Source organism: Saimiri boliviensis, chromosome 1 (genome assembly GCF_048565385.1).
Source record: "Saimiri boliviensis isolate mSaiBol1 chromosome 1, mSaiBol1.pri, whole genome shotgun sequence".
Taxonomy (NCBI): domain Eukaryota; kingdom Metazoa; phylum Chordata; class Mammalia; order Primates; family Cebidae; genus Saimiri; species Saimiri boliviensis.
The window spans coordinates 50927848-50952087 of NC_133449.1; the positions used below are offsets into that span (position 1 = coordinate 50927848).

General features: G+C 44.9%; 1 protein-coding gene and 1 pseudogene across 1 annotated transcript; one reads left to right on the forward strand and one right to left on the reverse strand.

Annotated features, from left to right (window-relative positions):
- Window positions 1–2503: 2503 nt before the first annotated feature.
- On the forward strand, window positions 2504–2842 carry LOC101041516 (elongin-C pseudogene; annotated as a pseudogene).
- A 6117-nt stretch (window positions 2843–8959) lies between these two features.
- Window positions 8960–14146, reverse strand: SPMIP9 (sperm microtubule inner protein 9). The gene is made up of 4 exons (XM_003942514.4): window positions 14014–14146; window positions 13140–13176; window positions 11976–12068; window positions 8960–9493 (listed from the first exon to the last, which is right to left on the reverse strand). The coding sequence occupies exons 2-4, from the start codon at window positions 13164–13166 to the stop codon at window positions 9071–9073; spliced, it is 543 nt and encodes a 180-aa protein (XP_003942563.1). The 5' UTR covers window positions 13167–13176; window positions 14014–14146; the 3' UTR covers window positions 8960–9070.
- Between the last annotated feature and the right edge of the window lie 10094 nt (window positions 14147–24240).

Genomic DNA, 24240 nt, shown 5'->3' on the forward strand with positions numbered 1-24240 from the left:
TACTTTAATCCAATGTGATTAATAAATTAGATTTTAAAATTAAGAAAATGGAAACCAATAAACAGCACTTACAATATCATACCTTTGAGATGAAGTTTTGCTCTTGTCACCCAGGCTGGATTGGAGTGCAATGGCGTGATCTTGGTTTACTGCAACCTCTGCCTCCTGAGTTCAAAGAATCTCCTGCCTCCGCCTCCCAAGTAACTGGGATTACAAGCATGTGCCACAATGTCTGGCTAATTTTTTTTTTAATTTTTAGTACACATGGGATTTCACCATGTGGGCCAGGCTGGTCTCAAACTCCTGGCCTCAAGTGATCCACCCACCTCAGCTTCCCAAAGTGCTGGGATTATAGTCATGAGCCACCACCCCTGGCCAGCATTTACAATATCTTAATTGATCTCATATTTGTATTCTGCCTTATAGTTTATTTGACATAGTCTCATTTAATTTTAATAGAATCTCTGCAAAGCAGATATTTTCATTATTATTTTATGTGTAAAAAAAATGCAATAATTAAAATAACTACAACAGCCTAACAAGAAGTTTGTAATAATCCACTTGTCATTGCACTGCCCTTGTTAGCATAATAATCCCGACTTTTCTGAATAATCCTCAATTCAGAGAGCATTTTAGAGGGGTAAGAGATGACAGGACAGTGCTGGGCTTTGGAATTAGGGCTGTCTGCATTACTTCTTCCTTGTTTACAATTTTCCTTCAGCTCTCCAATCTGTTTCCTCACTGCAAATAGCACATTTTGAAGATTAAGCAACAGAATATATAATATTTAGTGTAGAACCTGGTAAATAGAATTCGATAAACAGAGACAAAATGAAATCCCAACTTCAGTTCTTTCAAATGTAAAATGGGCACAGTCCTGTGGTAGGGTTATTCTGAGGACTGTGACAACTATGAGTTAAAGGGTCATACAAATATGGATGGCTTATTTTTCTTACGATTATATAATGGGAGAGAAAGATACAGAAAAAGCTTTTTAGTCAAACACGCAGCATATAAAAACTTTATAATGTTTATGCCTAAATGTGGACATTTAATATGCCTATGACAAGTACCGGAGGCTGGCATTGATTGGGTGAGGACAATGTGTTTTGCAAATATAAAAGTATGGTTATTATTCAAGTAGTCAAGAAACGCCTTTGCTGTATAGGGGTTTCGGGCTTCCGAGGGGGTGGCAGAGGGCTGGGAATGCCTCCTTTCTCCCAGGCCTTTGACCCTAGGCTGCCGGTCTACAGGGATCAGCGGGGAGCCGGGGCGCAGCGTGGCCGGAGGGTTTGGAGATGAAAGATAGGAGGATGCCTTCTGGATTCTCGGGGTTGGGCAGGGAATCTGGCTCGAGCTCAGCTGGGAGCGGCGGCAGGAACTGTCGGCACAAAGACCTGGCCCAGGAGGAAGAAGAGCCCAGGCTGGCCAAGTGGGGACGATAGACGCCGAGGCAAAGCGGGGGCTCGGCGGGCCCGCGGCACTCTGCGTTCCCGGGGAAGGGCCTTGGGGTGGAGGGTGGGGAACTGAGTGTCACCGAGTCAGTCCAGTGCGGTGACCGATCCTCTTGTGACAGATGCGGGAGGGTGGCCTGGGCCTGAGAACCACCGGCGTTGGAGGCGTGGCGGGCGGGAGGTGCTGACGGAGGAGGCGGAGGTGCGGGAGGAGCTCGTCGCTCTCCTAGGTTAATTACCACTCCGCCCTCGGGACTAAGGGATTCATCCCGGCCGCAGACCTGCTGGGCAGCCAGCGGGCGGCTCCTGGGTGAGTTTCAAAACCTACGTTTCTGGAAGGCCTGCTGCATACCAAGTCCTATACTAGGCAGTTCATATTGGTGGTATCTCATGGAATACCTTCAATAACCTTGGGAGATACTATGGCCCCCATTTTACAGAGGAGGAAATTGAGGCTTACTGAATCAAAGGATTCCCATCCAATGGGTATAATCAGGCAAATCATAGGTAAATTTTAAGTAGTTTAAGAAAAAAATAATGCATCTGGGAGCACTAGCTCACGCCTGAAATCTCAACAATTTAGGAGGCCGAGGTGGGTGGATCACGAGGTCACGAGTTCGAGACCAGCCTGATCAACATGGTGAAAACCCCGTCTCTACTAAAAATACAAAAATTAGCTAGAGGTGATGGTGCACGCCTGTAATCCCAGCTATCTAGGAGGCTGAGGCAGGAGAATCCCTTGAACCCGGGAGGCAGAGGTTGCAATGAGCCGAGATGGTGCCACTGCACTCCAGCCTGGGCGACAGAGTGAGATTCCATCTCAGAAAAAAAAAGAAAGGAAAAGAACTCAGCTACTCACCAGAAATGCAAACGAAAGCAACAGTGGATCCCACATTTCTGCTATCACATGGAAAACATTTAAAAGATTTAAGTGTGTAGAAGGCACTACATACTTCCTCCAGACGGAAATAGTTACACACTGCATCGTCGCCTCACCAGGAAACTACTAAAGTTCCTGAGGAAGCAAAGTAGAACTTCGTAAGAACAAAATGAATGAAGAGGAAAAAACCTATGGTGGCTGTGAAGGCCCTGACGCCATGTGTGTCAAATTGATATCACGTGATGGCCATGAACTTATCTAAAAAGAGAACAGGCATTAACATCAGGCACAATAAAAGCCATATTGAGTGGCCCAGGTCAATTTGCTGAGAACGAAACCAATTAGTCAATTTTAGAGAAATACCTTCACATGTGCTATCAAAAGTATGCATGTATTTTACGTGCAAAGTTCGCTACACTAACAGCTCCACCGAGATTCCCGAATTCCCAGTTGTACCTGAAATTGCACTAGAACTGCTGATGGCTGCGAACTTCCTAGATTGTTAAATAAAATAACTTGTAATAAACTGTTTACTCTTTTCAGTTAAAAAAAGATTTATGTGTGTAAGCAAAAGTGTGTTGAAAGAATTCTCTCATAGGCTGTTGTTAGCAATATATTTTTATAATTTTTGGGGGCAGTAGCTGCCTAAATTTGAAAGATAATTTTTCTTGAAAATTTCACTTTGGAAATCTATTTTTCTTTTTCTTTTTTCTTTTTTTTTTTTTTTTTTTTTTTTTTTTTTTTTTTTTTTTTTTTGAGGTGGAGTCTCACCTATTGCCTAGGCTGGAGTGCAATGGCACTGTCTCAGCTAACTGCAACCTCTGCCTCCTGGGTGCAAGAGATTCTCCTGCCTTAGCCTCCCGAGTAGCTGGGATTACAGGAAAGTGCCATCACACCTGGCTAATCTTTGCATTTTTAGTAGAGACAATGTTTCACCATGTTGGCCAGGCTGGTCTCAAACTCATGACCTCGTGATCCGCTCTCCTCAGTCTCCCAAAGTGCTGGGATTACAGGCACGAGCCACCACGCTTGGCTGGGATTCTATTTTTTAAAATCACATGGGTAAAAATTAATCTTAGTGGGAAAGGCAAGTAAAGAGTTAAGGATTTTTTATTTTGTTATTTTTAGTAGAGACAAGTTTTCACTGTGTTGTCCAGGATGATCTTGATCTCCTGACTTCATGATCCAACTGCCTTAGCCTCTCAAAGTGCTGGGATTACAAGTGTGAGCCACTGCATCAGGCCGAGTTAAGGGCTTTTTAAATGTGATTGACCCACTGTTACAGGGTTGCTGGAAAATACCAGCCTGGGGGTCCAATCCGTTCTATCCAGTTCCAATAATCATGACCCTCAGGCAGTTTCAACATACTCACTGCACTTTGGCATCACCAGGACCCACAGGTCCCTTTCCCAAGCGTAAGGGCTGTTTACCTGCAGTAGAATCTTCAATGGTGCTTGCTAAAGTGCACATTTCTCGCAAGACCTCTTTCAAGTTGCTTTTCTTTATTTATTTTTCTTTTCTTTTCTTTTTTTGAGACAGAGTCTCACTCTGTCACCCAGGCTGGAGTGTGGTGGCACAATCTCAGCTCACTGCAACCTCTGCCTCCTGTGTTCAAGCAATTCTCCTGCCTCAGCCTCCTGAGTAGCTGAGACTACAGGCATGCACCACCACGCCCAGCTATTTTTTTTTTTTTTTCAAGTAGAGACTGGTTTTCGCCAAATTGGCCAGGCTGGTCTCTAACTCCTGGCCTCAAGTGATCCTCCTGCCTCGGCCTCCTAAAGTACTGAAATTACAGGCATGAGCCACAAGTCCTGGCCTCTTTCTTTTTTTTTTTTTTTCCAGAGACTTAAGTCATATTATGTTGCCCAGGCTAGAGTGCAGTAACTATTCACAAGTGTAATCATAATGTACTGCAACCTCCAACTTCTGGCCCCCAGAGATCTTCCTATCTCAGCTTCCCCAGTAGCTGGGACTATAAGTATGCGCCACCCATCCACTACTTCCAAGATTTAAAGAATCAAAAGTTTTAAAAACCTGCATTTTAAAGACTCTTTGTAGGTGATTCTAAGGCACTGCTTCTCAATCTTGACAGCACAATAGAATAATAATGGGACCTTAAAAAAAAAAAAAAAAAGCTAATATCCAGGCAGCACTCCAGCCCTGTAAATCACAATTTGTGGGTGTGCAGCCCAGACCTCAGGATTTTTTTTTTTTTTTTTTTTTTGAGACGGAGTTTCGCTCTTGTTACCCAGGCTGGAGTGCAATGGCGCGATCTCGGCCCACCGCAACCTCCGCCTCCTGGGTTCAGGCAATTCTCCTGCCTCAGCCTCCTGAGTAGCTGGGATTACAGGCACGCGCCACCATGCCCAGCTAATTTTTTGCACCTTTAGTAGAGACAGGGTTTCACCATGTTGACCAGGATGGTCTCGATCTCTCGACCTCGTGATCCACCCGCCTCGGCCTCCCAAAGTGCTGAGATTACAGGCTTGAGCCACCGCACCCGGCCCGACCTCAGGATTTTTTAAAGCCTCCTGATGATTCCAAAGTGCAGTCACAGCTGAGAATCACAGGCCTGCCCTTTCGTGGCGGCTACAGGACCAGGAACAGCAGCAGAAATGCAGAGTCTTAGGTTCTGCTCCAGACCTGCTGGATCAAAATTCATGTTTTAATAGGAACCCAGAGTAATTTATACAAACATTAATATTTGAGATAGACTATTGGGGGTTCGATTTATCCAAACGTTCTCCTGTACTAGCCCCTACCCTGACTGCTTCTGGGACAGGCTGGCACTAACAAGATCAAAGGCACCTGGGCCATGGTTCATTCTACTAACGTCTCCCGAGCGACTCCTAAGAGGAAGGGACTATTCTAGAAGGGACCTATAACCATTCCCCCCAGATCCCTAAGCTCTGGATGGACAAATGCAGGCCGAGTAGGAACTAGCTTCAAAGCAATGTAAGTGTTGACAATCAGAACTCTAGATTGGTTGGAAACTTAAAGTAAATCAACAATGTGAGACATCTAGCAAAACTTCAGACACTAGCAGGTTACATTCCCTAGTCCCTACCACCTCTCACAATGCCTCAGAACTGATCTTCCCACCTCCGGTCTTGAAACAACTCATGCTGTCATGACAGAATGTTTTACAACATAAATCTGGCCATGCTATTTCTTCCCTGCTTAACATCCTCTGACAGTCCCTGGACATCTTTAGGTTCAAAGTCAAACACATGAGCTTGGCATACAAGGCCATCACCAACTGACCCAGCTGAACCTTAATTCTTGAGAACCCACATGTGCCCATTCTACTTTTCAGGAGTAGCAAATGAACCGCTGACATTTTCTCAGGCTGCCATGCTCCCTAGCTTGTCTGTCTGTTACCCCCTTACTTCCTCTACCCACCTGAACCCTCACCCACTGGAGGCCCTTCCTTTCAGCTCTCTCTTCCAGGATCACAATCTTGGTGAATAGCATTCTGATTGGCCCTCATCCCAATGAAGGGATGAACGAGACATGATTAGAAAGAGGCCTGTCACCTAACTTTGGGGATTTGTTTTGTTTGAGGCATGGTCTCACTCTTTTGCCCAGGCTGGAGTACAGTGGCATGATCGTGACTCATGACAGCCTTAACCTCCTGGTCTCAAGCAATCCTCCCCCCTCAGCCTCCTGAGTAGCTGGGACTACAGGCATGCGTCACCACACCCAGCTAATTCGTTGTTGTTGTAGAGATGAAGTCTCATCTCACTCTGTTGCCCAGGCTGGAGTGCGGTGGTGCAATCATGACTCACTGTAGCCGTGACCTCCTGGTCTCAACAAATCCACCTCAGCACTCAAGTAGCCGGCACTACAGGCATGCACCACCACAGCTGGATAAATTTTTTGTTTTTTGTAGAGACAGGGTTTTGCCATGTTGTCCAGGCTGGCCTTGAACCCCTGGGCTCAAGCGATCCTCCCACTTTGGCCTCCCAAAGTGCTGAGATTACAGGCATGAACCACTGTATCCAGCCCTTTTGATTTGAAGACCTGTCCAGTGAGAGCAGTTTGACTCTGTTCTCAAGGCATAGCTCTTACGAGCCAAGACCCACCTGAGCTTCGGCACATCAGGATACAGTTTTAAGTGTTTAACAGAAATCCAAATTACCAGTGATATAAACCAAGGGTTCTTAGCTGTGGCTGGAGAGCTTTCTAAATATCCAGTGCCAGCCAGGAGCGGTGACTCACAACTGTAATCCCAGCACTCTGGGAGGCCAAAGTGAATGGATCACCTGAGGTCAGGAGTTCAAGACCAGCCTGGCCAACATCTCTACTAAAAATACAAAAAATTAGCCAGGCGTGGTAGTAGGCACCTGTAATCCCAGCTATTGGGAGGCTGAGGCAGGAAAATAATTTGAACCTGGGAGGCAGAGGTTGCCATGAGCCAAGATCATGCCACTGCACTCCAGCCTGGGCAACAGAGCGAGATTCTGTCTCAAAAAATTATTCAATGCCAGGCTATACCTCAGGCCAATTAAATCAGAAATTTAGGAGAAGGGACAAACATCAGTATATTTATTTTTTAAAAGCTACACAGGTGATTATAATGTGCAGGTAAGCTTAAGAAACATCGCCTTAGCCGGGCGTGGTGGCTCAAGCCTGTAATCCCAGCACTTTGGGAGGCCGAGGCGGGTGGATCACGAGGTCAAGAGATCGAGACCATCCTGGTCGACATGGTGAAACCCCAGCTGGGCATGGTGGTGCGTGCCTGTAGTCCCAGCTACTCAGGAGGCTGAGACGGGAGAATTGCCTGAACCCAGGAGGTGGAGGTTGCGGTGAGCCGAGGTCGTGCCATTGCACTCCAGCCTGGGTAACAAGAGCGAAACTCCGTCTCAAAAAAAAAAAAAAAAAAAAAAAAGTTGATCTCATGGAAGTAGAAAATAGAATAGTGGGAGTTTGTTGGAAATTCCGAATCTGCACCCCAGAACTACAGAACTCAAACTTGCATTTTAATAAGATTTCCTAGGGGGAACACTGGTGTACAGTATGATTCCAAAACAAAAGATTTCTCATGTACTGTGCAAAGCTGGATAGTCACAACAAAAATCTATCCTCTCCTTCTAAACTAATAAACCCCTCATTCTTAGCTGGGGACATCACCATCCAAAATAAAGATGATACTTCCCAGCCTTCCTTGAGGTTTGGTATGGCCATATAGCTAAGCTCTGACCAAGGGGACAAGACAGGAAGTGAAGAATATCATTTCTGCATTGTGCTCTTCAAAGGAAAATTATCTGTATCCCCCTGGTTATTCTTTTTTCTGCTACCTGAAAAATGTCAACAACTGAATCAGCCACTGTATCAGTCAGCTTGGGCTGCCATAACAAAATACCACACACTGGGCAACTAAAACAACAGAAATTTATTTTCTCACACTTCGGGAGGCTGGAAAGTCCAAGTTCAAGGTCCAGCAGGGTTTGGGCTCTGGTGCGGATTCTCTTCCTGGCTTGGACACAACTGCCTTCAGAGTGTCTTCCCACGGCCATTCCTCAGTACACACACATGGATAAAGAGATGTCTCTCTCTTCCTTTTTTAACAAGGACACCTATTAGAAGAGGTGTCCTACTGGATTAGGGCCCTACTCTTATGACCTCAATTGACCTTAATTACCTCCCAAAAGCTTTATCTCCAAATACAATCACATTGGTGGTTAGAGTTTCAACATACGCATTTGTAGGATACATAATTCAGTCCATACCGTCTACCTTAGACCTAAAGATAGAAGCCACAACAAACATGGTCTACCCTCCTAACTGTCTACCTCTGAACTGTTAGGCAAGAGATAAATAATCTAGTATGTTGGTCAAGCCACTGTTTTGGTCCTCTTTGTTACAGCAGCTTAACCTATTTCCTCACTGATACATACGTATGTTTACATGCATTCCACTGAGGAAGAAGAAAAGTATGAAACAATGCCCTCTAAACTGTTGCCATTCATTGCTACAAGGTAGGAGTGGTGGATAAACTAAACTAAGAGTATTGAGGGGAAAAGTTATCCAACAGCACCTCAAGTTTTGCAATCACACCCATTATCTAGATGACTGTGGGAAACACGCTTTTTCCCACTTTATAAATAAATGCTTAAAACAGTAAGAATCTTTACAGCAGGACTTTTTTTTTTTTTTTTTTTTTTTTTTTTTTTTTTTTTTTTTTTTGAGGCTGAGTCTTACTCTGTTGCCCAGGCTGGAGTGCAGTGGCACGATCTTGGCCCACTGCAACTTCTGCCTCCTGGGTTGAAGCGATTCTCATGCCTCAGCCTGCTGAGTAGCTGGGACTACAGGCTTGAGCCACCACACCCAGCTAATTGTTATATTTTTAGTAGAGACAGGGTTTTACCATGTTGGCCAGGCTGGTCTTAAACTCCTGACCTCAGATGATGCACCCACCTTGGCCTCCCAAAGTGCTTGGATTGCATGTGTGAGCCATCGTGCCTGACCAGGACTCTTAATTATAATGAAACCTGACACAAATTTCAGTTCTAAATACACACTGATTTCCCTCCTTCCCTCTCTTCCTCCCTCCGAAATGGGCATGCTATATCCCAGGGCAGGCCAGGGATGGAGGTAGAATGAGCAGGTCCCAGGGCCCCAGTGAAGTTGGAACCTCTTTCCAGTTTTATTTTCAGTTCTCTTCTCTGTACCCCAAGGGCATAGGATTTTCACATGCCCTTGGAAGAGCCCTTGGAAGGTATTTTCATCCTTCCTACTGGTAAAATGGCATCAAGGGTCCCCACCGGTTCAAGATGGGGACCTTGCCTATATGGTGATGAGGACAGGGACACCCCGGCAGTAGCAGGTAGCCTTTGCCCATCTCTGCAGCAGGCTGGTGTTTGAGATCCAGAAGGCACGGAAAGTCAGCACTCCGGAAGACCTGGTTGGGGTCACTCTGAGCCAGGTTCAGATCATGGGAAGCTGGATATGCGAAATGGCAGGTGCTGATGAACTTATACTTGTCCTCCTTTGTGGCCTCACGGTCCTGTGATGGGAAGAAGCCGGGGAGCCCTAGGTCTCTGGCAGTCATGTGGGGTCTTTTGAAGGCCGAGTATCCATCCGTTAGCTTGGGGTTGGGGTTGGGGATAGGCCTATAAAACTCCTTGTCCCGGAGTTGAGCATCAAGCTTTGCCTGCTGTGGAAACAAATCACACGTGAGTGGAGGGGTGACAGAGATGAGAGACAGTGTAGCTTTTCTTGGAAGCATCCAAGACAGAGCCCATTCTTCTTTATTTTTAAAAACTTTAAATTAGTCCTTGAATGGTAATATATACAACAGAGAAAATACTGAAATTACGTGAAAGAGTTTACAGTAAAAAGTTAGTCTCTTTTCCACTCTCCTCCTCCCTCAGTTTCCATCTCCAGAGACAACCACTGCTATCAGTGCTTTTTGTATCTTTTTAGAAATATTTTATATGCATATAAACATGTATGTGTATATCTTCTTCCCTTGGTTTGTACACAAATGATGAATATTCCGTTCCACCCTTTGCTTCCATTAAAAAACATCTCAGAAATTGATCCATCTTTGTTTGTTTAGATCCTTTTTTTAGTGGGGAAATCTCAGGACAGGAAAAGATTTTTAAGCAATCTTGAAAAGAGAAAATGATAAAGGAAAAAACTGATAAATCTAACTATATTAAAAATAAGAAATTGAGAGCAGGTGCAGTGGCTCACACCTCTAATCCCACCAGTTTGGGAGGCCAAGGCAGGTGGATCACCTGAGGTCAGGAGTTCGAGACCCGCCTGACCAACATGGAGACACCTAGTCTTTACTAAAAATACAAAATGAGCCAGGCGTGGTGGCGGGTGCCTGTGATGCCAGCTACTCAGGAGACTGAGGCAGGAGAATTGCTTGAACCAGGGAGGCAGAGGTTGTAGTGAACCGAGATTGTGCCACTGCACTTCAGCCTAAAAAACAAGAGCGAAACTCCGTCTCGAATTAAAAAAAGGAAACAAACAAACAAAAAAAAGAATTCACATTCCCTGCAAAATTTAGTGCAAAGACAAACCACAAACTGGAGAAGAATTTACCCACATATAACATATATAACTGAGAAATGATAAATGCTTAGTTGTAATGACAGCCCTTTGGGAGGCTGAGGCAGGTGGATCACTTGAGGTCAGGAGTTCTAGACCATCCTTGCCAACCTGGGGAAACCTTATCTGTACTAAAAATACAAAATTTGGCTGGGTGTGGTGGTGCATGCCTGCAATCCCAGCTACTTGGGAGGCTGAGGCATGACAATCACTTGAACCTGTGAGGCGGAAGTTGCAGTAAGCTGAGATCGCACCACTGCACTCCAGTAACAGAGCCAGATTCTGTCACAAAAAAAAAAAGAAAAGAAAAAAAGAAAAACGCTTAGAATATTTTTAAAAACTCCTACAAATTAATAATAATAAGACAAGCAACCCAGCAGAAAAATGAGCAAAATACATGAACAGACATTTTATAGACCAAATCTCCAACAACAAATGAAAAGGTGTCCAACCTCATTAATAGTAAGTGAAAAGAAAACTATGACCATAGGAAAATATGATTTTGTACCCACCAAATTGGCAAATTAAAATGTCTGCTGATACCAAGCAATGGCAAGATTGCAGAGCAATGGAAGTAACCATCTCCAGCTGGCTCTAATGTAAATTGGTGCAACCACTTTGGAAAACAGTGATTTTACCTAATACTCAATGACAAACAATTCCACTCCTGGGATGGATAAACTCTTGAACATTAGGACGTGTCTCATCTCATTTTCAGTGCAGCATTTGGGAGTGGGAAGAGTAGGAATAAAACACCCAAATGTCCACCAATAAGAAGAGACAGATACAGAAAAGACAAATACAGTATGCTGTGGCATATTCATGCAATGTAACACTATGTAGGAGAAAATGAATAATATGCCGTAACGTTTGGCAAAAAGTGACAAAGTTCAAAAAGGCAAAACCAAACAATTTGTTTGAAGGGATATATACATACGAGGTCAAATGAGTTTTTAGAAAAGCACACAGGGAATTTTGTTTTGTTTTGGAAACAGAGTCTCCACCTCCCGGGTTCAAGTGATTCTTATGTCTCAGCCACCCATGCAGCTGAGAATATAAGTGCGCACCAACATACCAGGCTAATTTTTGTATTTTTTGTAGAGATGGAATTTTGCCATGTCAGCCAGGCTGGTCTCGAACTCCTGGCCTCCCAAAATGCTGGTATTACAGGCGTGAGCCACCACACCTGGCCTACAAGGGAATGATTAACCGCTTCTGGAGATGGGAGGAGGGGTAAGTTTGTGGGCTACCCAAGAGGCTCTAAGGTACTGCTAATGTTGACGTGCCATGTTTTAAGCTGTCTGTAATGTTTACATCGGTGTTTGTTTTATCAGTGTTATTTAACCTTTAAATGTGTATTATTTACAATCTTTTGTATGCACAACATATTTGATGTACATTTGAAAACATCCACACACACACGTGCACATGCACATAAAAGACCTCTAAGTCACATCTCCTGGCATGAATATTATTCTAACAAGTGCCCAAATGTCCACATTTGTAATACAAATGAAGCAATAGAGAGGATTTCAGTGGACAGTTGATTGAATGAAAGGACTTGGATGGCTTCCTACCTCTTGCAGCGTGACCCTGGAGTATTTGTGCTTCCCATAGGGCTGATAGTCGACCATGTGGGAGCTTTGGTATATGTCTAAATCCACAGAGTCCTAAAGCACAAGGAGAATACAAGACAAGAGAATCCCTCTTGGCATTCCTTCTCTTTTTTTTTTTTTTTTCTTTTTTTTTTTGAGATGGAGTTTCACTCTTGTTACCCAGGCCTGAGTGCAATGGTGCGATCTATGCTCACCGCAACCTCCGCCTCCTGGGTTCAGGCAATTCTCCTGCCTCAGCCTCCTGAGTAGCTGGGATTACAGGCACGCGCCACCATGCCCAGCTAATTTTTTGTATTTTTAGTGGAGACAGGGTTTCACCATGTTGACCAGGATGGTCTCGATCTCTCAACCTCGTGATCCACCCGCCTCGGCCTCCCAAAGTGCTGGGATTACAGGCTTGAGCCACCGCGCCCGGCCGGCATTCCTTCTCTTAAAGCCATTCATGGCTTCTTGCTGTTTGTAGGACAAAGACCAACTTTGGGGCCTGACATTCAGAGCCCAAAGGATCTGGTTGTGGCCCACTCTGACCATCCCACCACCTCCCTGCCCTCTCTACTCCAGCCTCACTTTCTCCCACTCGCATGGGCTGGCATGTGCTCTTTCCTATCTCCTAATGAAAACGCAAGTTGCCTATCGCAGACTAGCAAACTCCTACCTATCCTCCAAGACCCAGACTAAATGTCACTTCCCCAAAACATCTCTCCCATTCTTTTATTCTCTACATCCCAAGAGTTAATCCTTGCCTGTTCCTTACAACCCTCCACAACAGTACTTACAGAGTATACTGTGACGGATTTAATGAAGTACACTATATCAGGTTTAGTGTACTTAGACATCTCTGCAGTTCCAAAGCCCAGCACAGTGGCTGGCACACTGTGAGTGCCTAATAAGTGCATGCTGAGTAAATAACTGAACCCCCAGAAAAGTATAAAGAAGGGAACTCAGTTCTCTTCTTCTTCTTGTACAAAAACAAACAAAAAACACCAAAAAAGAAAAAAGAAAAAAATCCCCAAAACTATCATTCCAGAAAGATAAGCACAGGGAAGCCACAAGAAGCCTGGCCCTTCCTTGCTGAGGCGACCCAACCCTGAGACAGTCACAGGGGACAGAAACAACATCACTCACCTGTCCCGGGCATATCACACGTGCCATGGCAAAAGACCTAGAAACAGACAAGTTGTTTAGCCCTGCTCTGCCACAGACAAGGGAAGTAGCCACTGTCTTCAAGCTGTGCCAACCAAGCATGGCTGTCCCAGCTTTCTTAGCCCACTCCTCCCCACCTTCCCTGGGCTCCCACCCTGCATGTCACTCCATCATCCAGGGGTTGGTGGTGACACCAGGGTCCCAGGGACAAAGGAACTAAGGCAGGACTCAAGAGGAATGTGGGCTGTTTACTGATCAGGTTTACTGTTTGAGAGGTAAATCTGATCTTAGGGCAAGTGACGTTCTGGAAAATGTTTGACAACCATGTTTCTGGGGAAAATAGGCCTTGGGTTTATAGCATCTGCCAATTTCTATGGTGTAAACGCTCCTATCATGGATCACTTCAGGCCATCAACATAATTTCACTGGCACCAAGTTGCACAGATATGCACAGGATGGGCTCTTGTGAGCCAGTATGAACTGGCTTTAGCTTACAGGTTCCTGTGAACCAGGGCTCAGTACTCCTCCTGGACGGAGGAAGGCCCAGGCCTGGGACTCAGAGCCACCTTGATTCAGGAGGGGAGTATCCAAGGTGAAGAAAGTTGCAAGGCTCTGCATTCCTAGTTGAACAACAGTAGTTTATAGGCCTAACCCTGACCCTCCCTTCCAGCCCTGAAGTCCTAGGGAGGCCTCACTGCCCAGACCCCTTGTGTGCATGGGCCCCTAGAGCCTTGATGGGTACCCCAATGCATTCCCTGGGAACCCTCCCCTAAGCCCCACTCCCTCAGCAGACTGTGGCCCAGCAGGGTGGTGCCTGGACCTCAACCAACTTCTGTGTCCCCACCCTTTTGCTCACAGGCAGCTTCTCTCCTAGGACTGGAGACCAGCTGCTATGCAGACAGAGCCTACCCCTTCTTCTGCCAGGGCAAGACGGCACTCCTGCCCTCCCACTTCCAGGTGCCCTTCCCACTTGGAGAGTCCTGCTGCTGCGTCCCAGTGCCACGCCTGTCTTTGAGTTGAGCCCTGACCTGTGTGATGAGGGTCCCTGTCATTGTGAGGTAGGTGGCTGCTCAGGCTGCCTGTAGGTCAGTTCCCCTGTCCCTGGCTCACCAGAGCCAACAGGAACCCTGGCAGCATTGGAAGGTCTTGGGGACCAGTGCTTTCTGATACTCTACAGAATCTTTCTATTCCTAGGAGAGGAAGGTAAATAGAGCCCATGTGGTTTATAACATCAGACTGTGTGTGACTAAATCCACCTCATACCATAGCTTGCCCCCACAGGCCTCTGCTGCATGAAAGACTGGCTCAAAATTGTGAAAATGTCATACTTTTTGACATTCATGGTGTGTGGCTTTGTAGAGAAACAAGTGTTGGTGAGGATGTGGAGAAATTAAAACCATATGATTTTGCAATTCTACTTGTAATTATAAGTCAAAAAGAATTGGAAGCAGGTACTCAAATGGAAACCTATACACCAATGTTCACAATAGCATGTGTCACAATAGCCAAAAGGTAGAAACAACTCAAATGTCCATCAGAGATGAATGGGTGTGGTATATATGTACAATGGAATATTCAGCCTTAAAAGGGAGGCCAGGAGTGATGGCTCACGCCTGTAATCCCAGCACTTTGGGAAGCCAGCGTGGGCAAATCACAAGGTCAGAAGTTCCAGACCAGCCTGGCTAACACGGTGAAACCCTGTCTCTACTAAAAATACAAAAATTACCCAGGCATGGTGGTGCACGCCTGTAGTCCCAGCTACTTGGGAGGCTGAGGCAGGAAAATCACTTCAACCCAGGAGGTGGAGGTTGCAATGAGCCAAGATCATACCACTGCACTCCAGCCTGCATGACAGAGTGAGACTCCATCTCAAAAAATAAATAAATAAATAAAAATAAAGGAAGGCAATCTTGACACATGCTACAGCATAGATAAACCTTGACACATACAGCATAGATAAAAAGACAAATGTGGGATGATTCCACTTGCGCGAGGTACCTAGAGAAGTACAATTTATAGAGATAGCAAGTAGAATAATGGTTGCCAGAGACTGAGGAAAGGAATGGGAAGTTATTGTTTAACGGGTATGAAGTTTCTGTTTCAGAAGATTAAAAAAAGTTCTGGGAATGGATGGTGGTGATGGTTGCCCATTGTGAATGTACTTAATGCCACTGAATTATGCACATAAAAGTGATTATAGTGGTAAATTTTGTTATATATATGTAATTTTATATATATTTATATATATTTTTTATGTAATTTTTTCTTTTTTGTTTTTTTATCAGCACCAACTTGCTGTATATTTTATGTAATTTGTATATACATATGTATACTTAATTTTATATATGCTATATATAATACTAAACATTTTATATGTTACATTATATGTATAATTTTAATAATCCACCTCCTTTAATGGACACTTCCTCCATGAAGCTTTCCTTGACCTCACTAGGTATCACCATAGACTCATCTATCCAACCAATATTTACTGAGCACTTGGTTCGTGTTTGGGCATGCTTCCGAACTTTATAGATTCAAGAGTGACCAAAATAGATGGAAGTCTCTGCTTACATTCTGGTGATATGAAAACACAGAGCAAACACAGTAACAAGCAAGTCACCCATCATTAGATAGAGCAAATAAGCCTGGTGATACACAAGAGAATGACTAGTGGGCTTTTAGATGGGAGGTCCAAGAAGGTCTCTCTGAGAGAGCGATGTTACAGTAGAAATCTGAAGCATGGGAAAGAACCAGCCGTGCAAAGACCTGGAGGATAAGGGGTTCCAGACACAGCAATCAGCTAGTACCAAGCCTAAAGGCAGTAACCACTGAGAACAAGAAGAACCAGCTATGTCCCTAGGACTGAATGATGGGCAAGGTCAAGCGATTGAGTCGGCTGGGAATCTCCAGCATTCCTCTTCTTTAATGAAGTGCCAACTTCCCCTCAGAGAACTATTGCTTGCCTTTCTTTGGTTTGTGTCCACAGAATTCACATGTTGGAAATTTTTCCCTAGCATGGCAGTGTTGGGACTTTAAGATTTGATTAGGTGGTTAAGAGGCATTAATGCTGCTCTCGTGAGTGAGTTATTGCTCTCTCAGGACTGGATTAGTTACCCCAAGAGCTAGTTGTTATAAAGTGAGGCCGCCCCTCACATTTTGTGAATTTTGCATGCACCCACTTGCCCTCCCACTTTTGTACCATGTTATGATGTGGTATGAAAGGCCCTTCCAGAAGCTGCTGCCATACCCTTGAACTTCCCAGCCTCCAAAACCATGAGCCAAATAAACTTCTGGGTTTTGCTGGTGCTGTTTATTGAGATGGAGTCTTGCTCTGTTGCCCAGGCTGGAGTGTGCAGAGGTGCAATCTTGGCTCACTGAAACCTCCACCTCTCAAGGTTCGAGCTATCCTCCCACCACCTCAGCCTCAATCCTCCTAGGATTACAGGCATGCACCACCATGCCTGACTAACCTTTTTCTATTTTTAGTAGAGATGGGTTTTTACCATGTTGGCCAGGCTGGTGTTAAACTTCTGAACTCAAGTGATCTGCCCACTTTGGCCGCCCAAAGTGCTAGGATTACAGGCGTGAGCCACCACACCCAAACTTAAACTTCTGTTTTTTATAAATTAGTCTGTGGTGTTCTGTTATAGCAACAAAAAAATGGACTAAGACACTCCCCTTTAGGAATCACATGGTGTGGGTGGTGCAGATCCTACTCCAACTCTAAATGGTCATGTTGCCACCAGAATATTCCACTCTCTAGGCCACAGTGATTGATTGTGGGCAGTGATAGGGAGAGGCTCATGATCCACGCTGGGCTGATGAGTGCCATCCCTAGCTCTTGGGAAGGAAGAGCTGAAACAGCAGGCGCCAAGAGCCATGTGAGCTTGAAGCTGCCTGAAGCCACTGTGTGGAGAAAGCAAGGCCAATAATAAAATCAGCACAAAGGAAAAAATACCCAAGAGACAGAACCAGCAACAGCACTTTGACTAACACATATAACCATGCCTGAAGCATCTACGTGTCATACATACATACCGGCATACATATGTCATACATATGTCATACCTACATCTACCTGTCACAGTTTCTGTGAGCCAGTACATTCCTTTTCTTGCTAAAGCCATCAAGGTTGGAGGGCTCACATAGTTATTTCTCCTAACTGTAGGATTCTTGAGGGAAAGAGCTGAGTCTCACATTTTATTCCTCAGTGCATTGACACTTAAGGGGTGGGGATTTAAGAAGTGCTTGCGAATTAAATAAAACTAAAGAGATGGCAAAGGCTAAGGCAAAGAACAGAGTGACAACAGGGCTGAGAGTGGAGAGGGCAGCTGGAGCGTAGCAAGTGATTTTTGTGTCCCGAGTACATATTTTTCATAAAAATATTACAAAGGACATTTTGGAGTCCTGAATTCAAATTCTGACACTTAACTATACTCATGTCCTTGGGTAAATTATGTAAGATTAATAAAAGGCAGTTTGATCATCTGTAAAACAGAGGTAACACCTACCTGAAAAGATTGTAGGAAGTCAACAGATACGTCTGTGAAGGAGCTTAGTGTTCTTCATACCAATATTTGCCCATATTTTCTGAGTTCCTGCTATATGTTAGGCATTGTGCAAGGGCCAGGAATTATGGTAACGAAGTAGAACAGAAATTATCTCTGCCCTTACAAAGTTACAGTACGATGGCAGATAAATAGGCAAATAATCACACAAGTCAGTCTTTCATTACAATTTTAACAAGTGCTATGAAGGAGAAACGTGGAGTATCAGAGGTTGGTCCAGTCTTGGGAGCTGGTCAGAGAAGACTTACCTCAAGTAATGATATTTTAGCTCAGTTCTAAAGGGGAAGGAGAGTTCTGTTCACTGCCCTGGGGCAGGAAGTAGGCTTCCCACGTGTAGGACAGAAGCCGCTCTGCTAGAGCAGAGCCACGAGGGACAAGGGCACCTTCAGATGAGGCTGGAGAGGTGGGTGCTACTCAACAAGCAAGGTGTAGTGAGAACCTTGACTTTATGCTCTGCAAGCCACTGGATGATGATGGTGATGTCTAGGACAGTTTGATGAGATGGCAGCAAATAGGAAGAGAAGTGAGCAGGTTCAAGAGACGTTAGGAGCTGGGCGTGGTGGCTCACGCCTGCAATCCCAGCACTTTGGGAGGCTGAGGCAGGTGGATCAAGAGGTCAGGCGTTCGAGACCAGCCTGGCCAACATGGTGAAACCCCATCTCTACTAAAAATACCAAATAGAGAGAGAGAGAAGGGGAGAGAGAGAGAGAGAGAGAGAGAAAGAGAGATGTTAGGAAAGTAGACCAGATAGGATTTAATCATTAACAGAAAGTGGCAGTGGCAAGACAGAGTAGGGTCAAAAAGATTCCCAGATTTCTCAAATAAGCCATTGGAGCTTGATGGTCCTTTGATGAGGTGGGAGAGGCAGACAGAGGCATCTGTTTGGGAAATGCTATGGTTTGAATATTTGCCCCTCCAAAACTCATGTTGAAATTTAATCCGTTATGTGGCAGGATTGAGAGGTGGGGACTTTAAGAGGTGACTGGGTCATGAGGGTTCTTCATGGATTAATGGGTCAATGGATTAATGGGTTATCATGGGGGGGCAACTGGTATTTTTATTTTATAAGACAAGAGAAAGAGACCTGAGCAAGCAGGTTAGCATGCTCAGCCCCCTCACCAGCGGATGCTCTGCTCTGCTCTGGGATTCTGCAGAGTCCCCACCAGCAAGAAGGCTGTCACCAGATACAGCTCCTTGACCTTGGACGTCTCAGCCTTTATAACTGTGAGAAATAAATTATTTTTCTTTATTAATTACCCAGGGTTTTTTTTTTTCATTTTTAATTACCCAGTTTCAAGTATTCTGTTATAAGCAACAGAAAACGGGCTAATACCAGGAATAAAGTTATGTGTGCAGTTGGGGTCATATTCCAGTTGTGGAACCTGTCTGGTTTCCAAGAAGAGGCGAGTAAACACGTGGGCAGAAGGATTTATGGTTCAGAGAAGAAAGTTCTGAACATGTTGTATACTCTGGAATTGCCAAAGATATAGGTGGCACTTGAAGCTCACAGGAAGGATGGACAATATCCCTAATTTGGGTACTGTAAGCTCCCACGTAGCCCTGCAGAGCAACACTGCCCTGACACTAAAAGGCATTCTGTGCCTCCCAAATGGAGTGTTCAAGGGCAACAAGAGGGAAATCAGGCCAGAAGGATGATAAGGTCACTGGCACGTGCGCTCAGGCCTTGCTGGTCCATGTACTTGGGGCTCTTTTTGGCCCCCTTTGGTGCCACCTTCGCTGCAGTCAGGTTTCTGCAGAATCTCCTGGCTTCAGCGCCAATGCAGCAACATTTGTGCAACCACCTGCAGGAGGGGCTGGGCCCTCAGCTCAGCCACCCACTGGTTATGGCGGTGTGGACAAATGACTTCACTCCCAGGAGCTCCGGGCCCTCTTCGTTGAGACTGAAATCCTCAATGCCCACACAGGTTTCCTCCAACCCAGACTACCATGTAGTTACTGCACTTGAGTCAGCTTGCTCTGAAACATTGCAAGACGTCATGTTGTACCGATTCTGAAGTTTTTACAGTGCAATACAAGTGATTTTTCTGAAGCTCAAAACAGTAAATTTTTTTCAAGGTTCCCATGGTCTCCTTTAGCAGCAGGCAAGAGAGGATGTTTCCTACATTTGTAAGAGGTGGAAAGTAACCCAGAGAGCAAATCCTGCTTTGGTTTTGTTTAAAGTTTAAATCACATACAAATTTTGTGTTCAAATTGTGTAAGGTAAATCAAATTACATTATTTTTAAAAACACTTATAAGAAATATGAGAGTATTTCTAGAAGCACGGTTATGTTAAAACAAAGATTAAAGGATACAAAAAAGGTGTGTGGACAAGATCCAATAAACAGGTTATGCAAAGTAGGGGGCACATAAAAGGCCCTCAACAAGCATCATTCTTCCTTCTCCCCTGCTACCTCCAGTGAGGATATTCGCCTCTAAATCTACATATCCATATTGAAAAAATAGCCCAATACATATACAACAGGGTTGGATGTGAAAACTAAAGAAGAAAATATCAATTACTTTGCACCTAGTCTGGTCTACTGTAGGAGTTTAATTATTGTAACCTTCATTTATTCGACAGAAATAGAAACAAGAACACCCCAAAAGTCATCTGAGAGTGACTCTCACATCTCCCACCATAGCCTGGAGAGAGGTGGGCCCCAAGTTTCTGCCTATGCAAATTCAGCATGTTAATATTGTTAAATCACAGGAGGAAATTCTTCTCCCCAATCAGAAGCCCTTGGGTTCCTCCAGGCTTATATTAAAGGGATTACAATCCATTTCCTTCCTAATACGGCTAATGCGCTATGGGAAGCCCTCAGGCCAGGGATTAAAGCATTTATGCCTTTAATTAGGAGCAACCCTTCCCTTAGAGCCAGAAACACAAACAGCAAGTCGACACTACAAAGGCCTTCTCCCCAGCGCAGTGGGGATATTGCTCCCCCTCCAGGAGCCTGGAGCCTCGGAGAGCTTAGCAAACACTGCTTTTCCCAAATGAGATGTCTTAGGCAGGAGGGCCCTCATCAGAAATAGAAACCCCTTCACCTGAAGAACAAACAAACAAAAAACAGATCTTGAGTTAATTCGGGATCAGCCCCCGCCACACAGCAGGGAAGGTGAGAGGAATCCACTCTGTTAGGAGGCCCTGTGGAATTAGCACATCTCCAGGAGGGGTGGGGGGCGCTGATTGTCCCACCACTGCAAACACACTGGATCATTAGGTTTCAAGTGGATGGCTCTGAAAATTAAGATGTGACTGTGCTCTGGAGAGGTCTGTCCCCAACCAGATGACTTCAAGGAGCGTCTTACACAGGGTCTGTCATCCTTTTCCACTCTAGATTCATAGACATTAGCTGGGTCACCTAGCACAAGGTTTCTCCTCCAAGGGCAGCCCAATGAGGCTCTTCTTCAGAGTCCCCTGGGATACATATTAAAATCCAGCTTTGTGTCGCTACACTTGTGTCAGAATCTCTGGAAAATTAGGCCATCCCTGGACTTTTAATAAGCTTTATTGGATTCTATGATTCTTAAGCATTCTTAACCATGGCTGGGCCACTCCCACTGTTTATAAAGGAGAGAACTGAGGCCCAGAATTTTCCAGGGATGGACAGAGGTAGACAGCCAATCAGGGCCCAGTCTGAGATGTTTTTGGGGTGGTGGATATGTGCAGTACCTGAGAAATGATACCAAAAGAACCTGTGAAATTGTTAAACTGAGATAAGAACTCGGGACCTTTTGCTTCGTTTGTTCAACACACAAATATTGACTGTCTTAGGTTGGTTGGTTCTAGATGCTGTGTGTATGTGTGTGTGTGTGTGTGTGTGTGTGTGTGTGTGTGTGTGTGGTGTGTGGTCATAGGAAGGAAGGTGTTGGTGGATGATGATAAAAGATGAAAAACACTGTGTTCCTACCATCCAGCACATTACACACTGGGAGGGAAAGGAAGCAGGGAGTGTCCAAAGAAAGCACAGGCCGGGAAGTGCAGGGGCAGGCCAGGATCATCTGGTGTGGAGGGAGACTGAAGAAAGGGCAGAGAACAGGTTGCGCTGAAGTCAAGTGTTAGATGAGGAGCAGCCTTTTCTTGTCTGAATTTGGTCCACGCTTGAAGCTGCAGCCACTCCCTGACTTCTGGTGGGAACTACTTCCTGACTGCTCATGCTCACCCACAGCCCTTTTCAGAGAAATCTGAACATTTATGACACTTCAGCAAATGTTTGTCACCTAGTTTATGCCACATGTCTTTGTTTAGTTGTGCTTTTTTTTTTTTTTTTTTACTTCTCCCTCCAAAAATGAAGAACTGCCTTTGAACTGCCTTTTTCCTCTTGACTTCCTCTGAGTCTGCTAGACCCTCAGTAATGCTCTTTGATTGTATAAGGAATAACTAAAATTCAGGCTGGAGGGAGGCCGAGGTGAATGGATCACGAGGTCAGGAATTCAATATCGACCTGGCCAAGATGGTGAAATCTTGTCTCTACTAAAAATATAAAAATTAGCCGGGCGTGGTGGTGGGCACCTCTAATCCCAGCTACTCAGGAGGTGGAGGCTGAGGCAGAGAATTTCTTGAACCTGGGAGGTGGAGGTTGCAGCGAGCTGAGATTGCGCCACTGCACTTCAGCCTGGATGACAGAGTAACACTCCGTCTCAAAAAAAAAAAAAAAAGGTCAGGCTGGAAAGGCAGGAAGGAGCTGTACAATGAAGATTCTGTGGTGCTGGACTTTCGTGGGGGAGACTGAATGCAGAGAGGAAAAAGTTTTAAAGTCAGATGACTTTGCATGTGAACTCAGCTTTACAACTTAGAAACTGCATGTCTTTGGGTAAGTTACTGACATCCTCTCTTCAGTTTCCTTCTGAAGTGGAAAGTAGGACTAAAATTGCCTGTCCTGCAGGAGAATAAAGCAAAACCCTGAGAATACCCTGCCTAGCCCAATTCCTGATGGCCGGTGCATGCTCAATAAATGAGAGTCAGCATGGAACATGTCACTCAACAGTAACATGATGAAAGAGACCTTTCGAGAAGACCTGTGTTGGGGAGGTATGCAGCACACAGAGAAAAGAAGAGAATACAGAAGAAATGATGGCCGGGCATGGTGGCTCATGCCTGTAATCCCAGCACATTGGGAGGCCGAGGCAGGTGGATCACCTTAGGTCAGGTGTTCAAGACCAGCCTGACCAATATGGTAAAACCCTGTCTCTACTAAAAATACAAAAAAATTAGCTGGACATTGCAGCATGCGCCTGTAGTCCCAGCTATGTGGGAGGCTGAGACAGGAGAATTGCTTGAACCCGGGAGGCGGAGGTTGCAATGAGCTGAGATTGCACCACTGCACTCCAGCCTGGGTAACAGAGCAAGACTCCATCACAAAAAAAGAAGAAATGACAACAGCCAGAGGCCCCTACAACTGCCCAGGAACTTGAGAATTGACTGGACATTCAGTACTAACGGTAACAACAGAGCAATCCTCTGTGCCAGGTGCTGTCCTGACAGCTTTATGTGGATTTGCTTCACTTGATCATTACCCTAGGTCGGGCGCAGTGGCTCACTCCCAGCACTTTGTGAGGCTGAGGCGAGTGGATCACCTGAGGTCACGAGTTCCAGACTAGCCTGGCCAACATGGTGAAACCCCGTCTCTACTAAAAATACAAAAGTAGTCTGATGTGGTGACGCATGCCTGTAACCCCAGCTACTTGGAAGGCTGAGGCAGGAGAATCACCTGAACCCAGGAGGTGAAGTTTGTAGTGAGCCAAGATCGCACCATTGCACTCCAGCCTGGGTAACAAGAACAAAACTCTGTCTCAAAAAAAATTAGCCAGGTGTAGTGGCACACACCTATAATCTCAGCTGCTCCAGAGGCTGAGGCAGGAGAATCGCTTGAACCTGGGAGGTGGAGGCTGCAGTGAGCTGAGATTGTGCCACTGCACTCCAGCCTAATAGACAGAGTGAGATTCCATCTCAAAAAAAAAAAAAGAACACACACACAAACCAAAAAAAAAAAAAAAAGCATCATCCTAACTGTACAATATAGGTCCTTTTCATTCTTCTCATTTTGTAAGGAAAATGAAACACAGAACGACCTGTATACATACATATATATATATATATATATATATATATATATATATATATATACACACACACACACACACACATATACATATACGTCTATACACACATACATGGAGAGAGAAAGAGAGATTTATTATAGGAATTGGCTCACATGATTACAGAGGATAAGAAGCCCCACACTTTGCCATCAATAAGCTAGAAAATTAGGTAAACTGGTAGTGTAATTCAGTCTGAGTCTGAGGGCCTGAGAACCAGAAGCACCCACTTGGATGGGGCAGAAGATAGATGTTTCAGCTTGAACGGCAAGACAGCAAATTTGCCCTTTTTCTGCTTTTTTGTTCTATTTAGGTCCCCAGTGGATTGGATGATACCTGCCCACATTGAGAAGATTAATCATCTGTACTTGGTCTACCAATTCAAATGCTAATCTCTTCCAGAAATGCCCC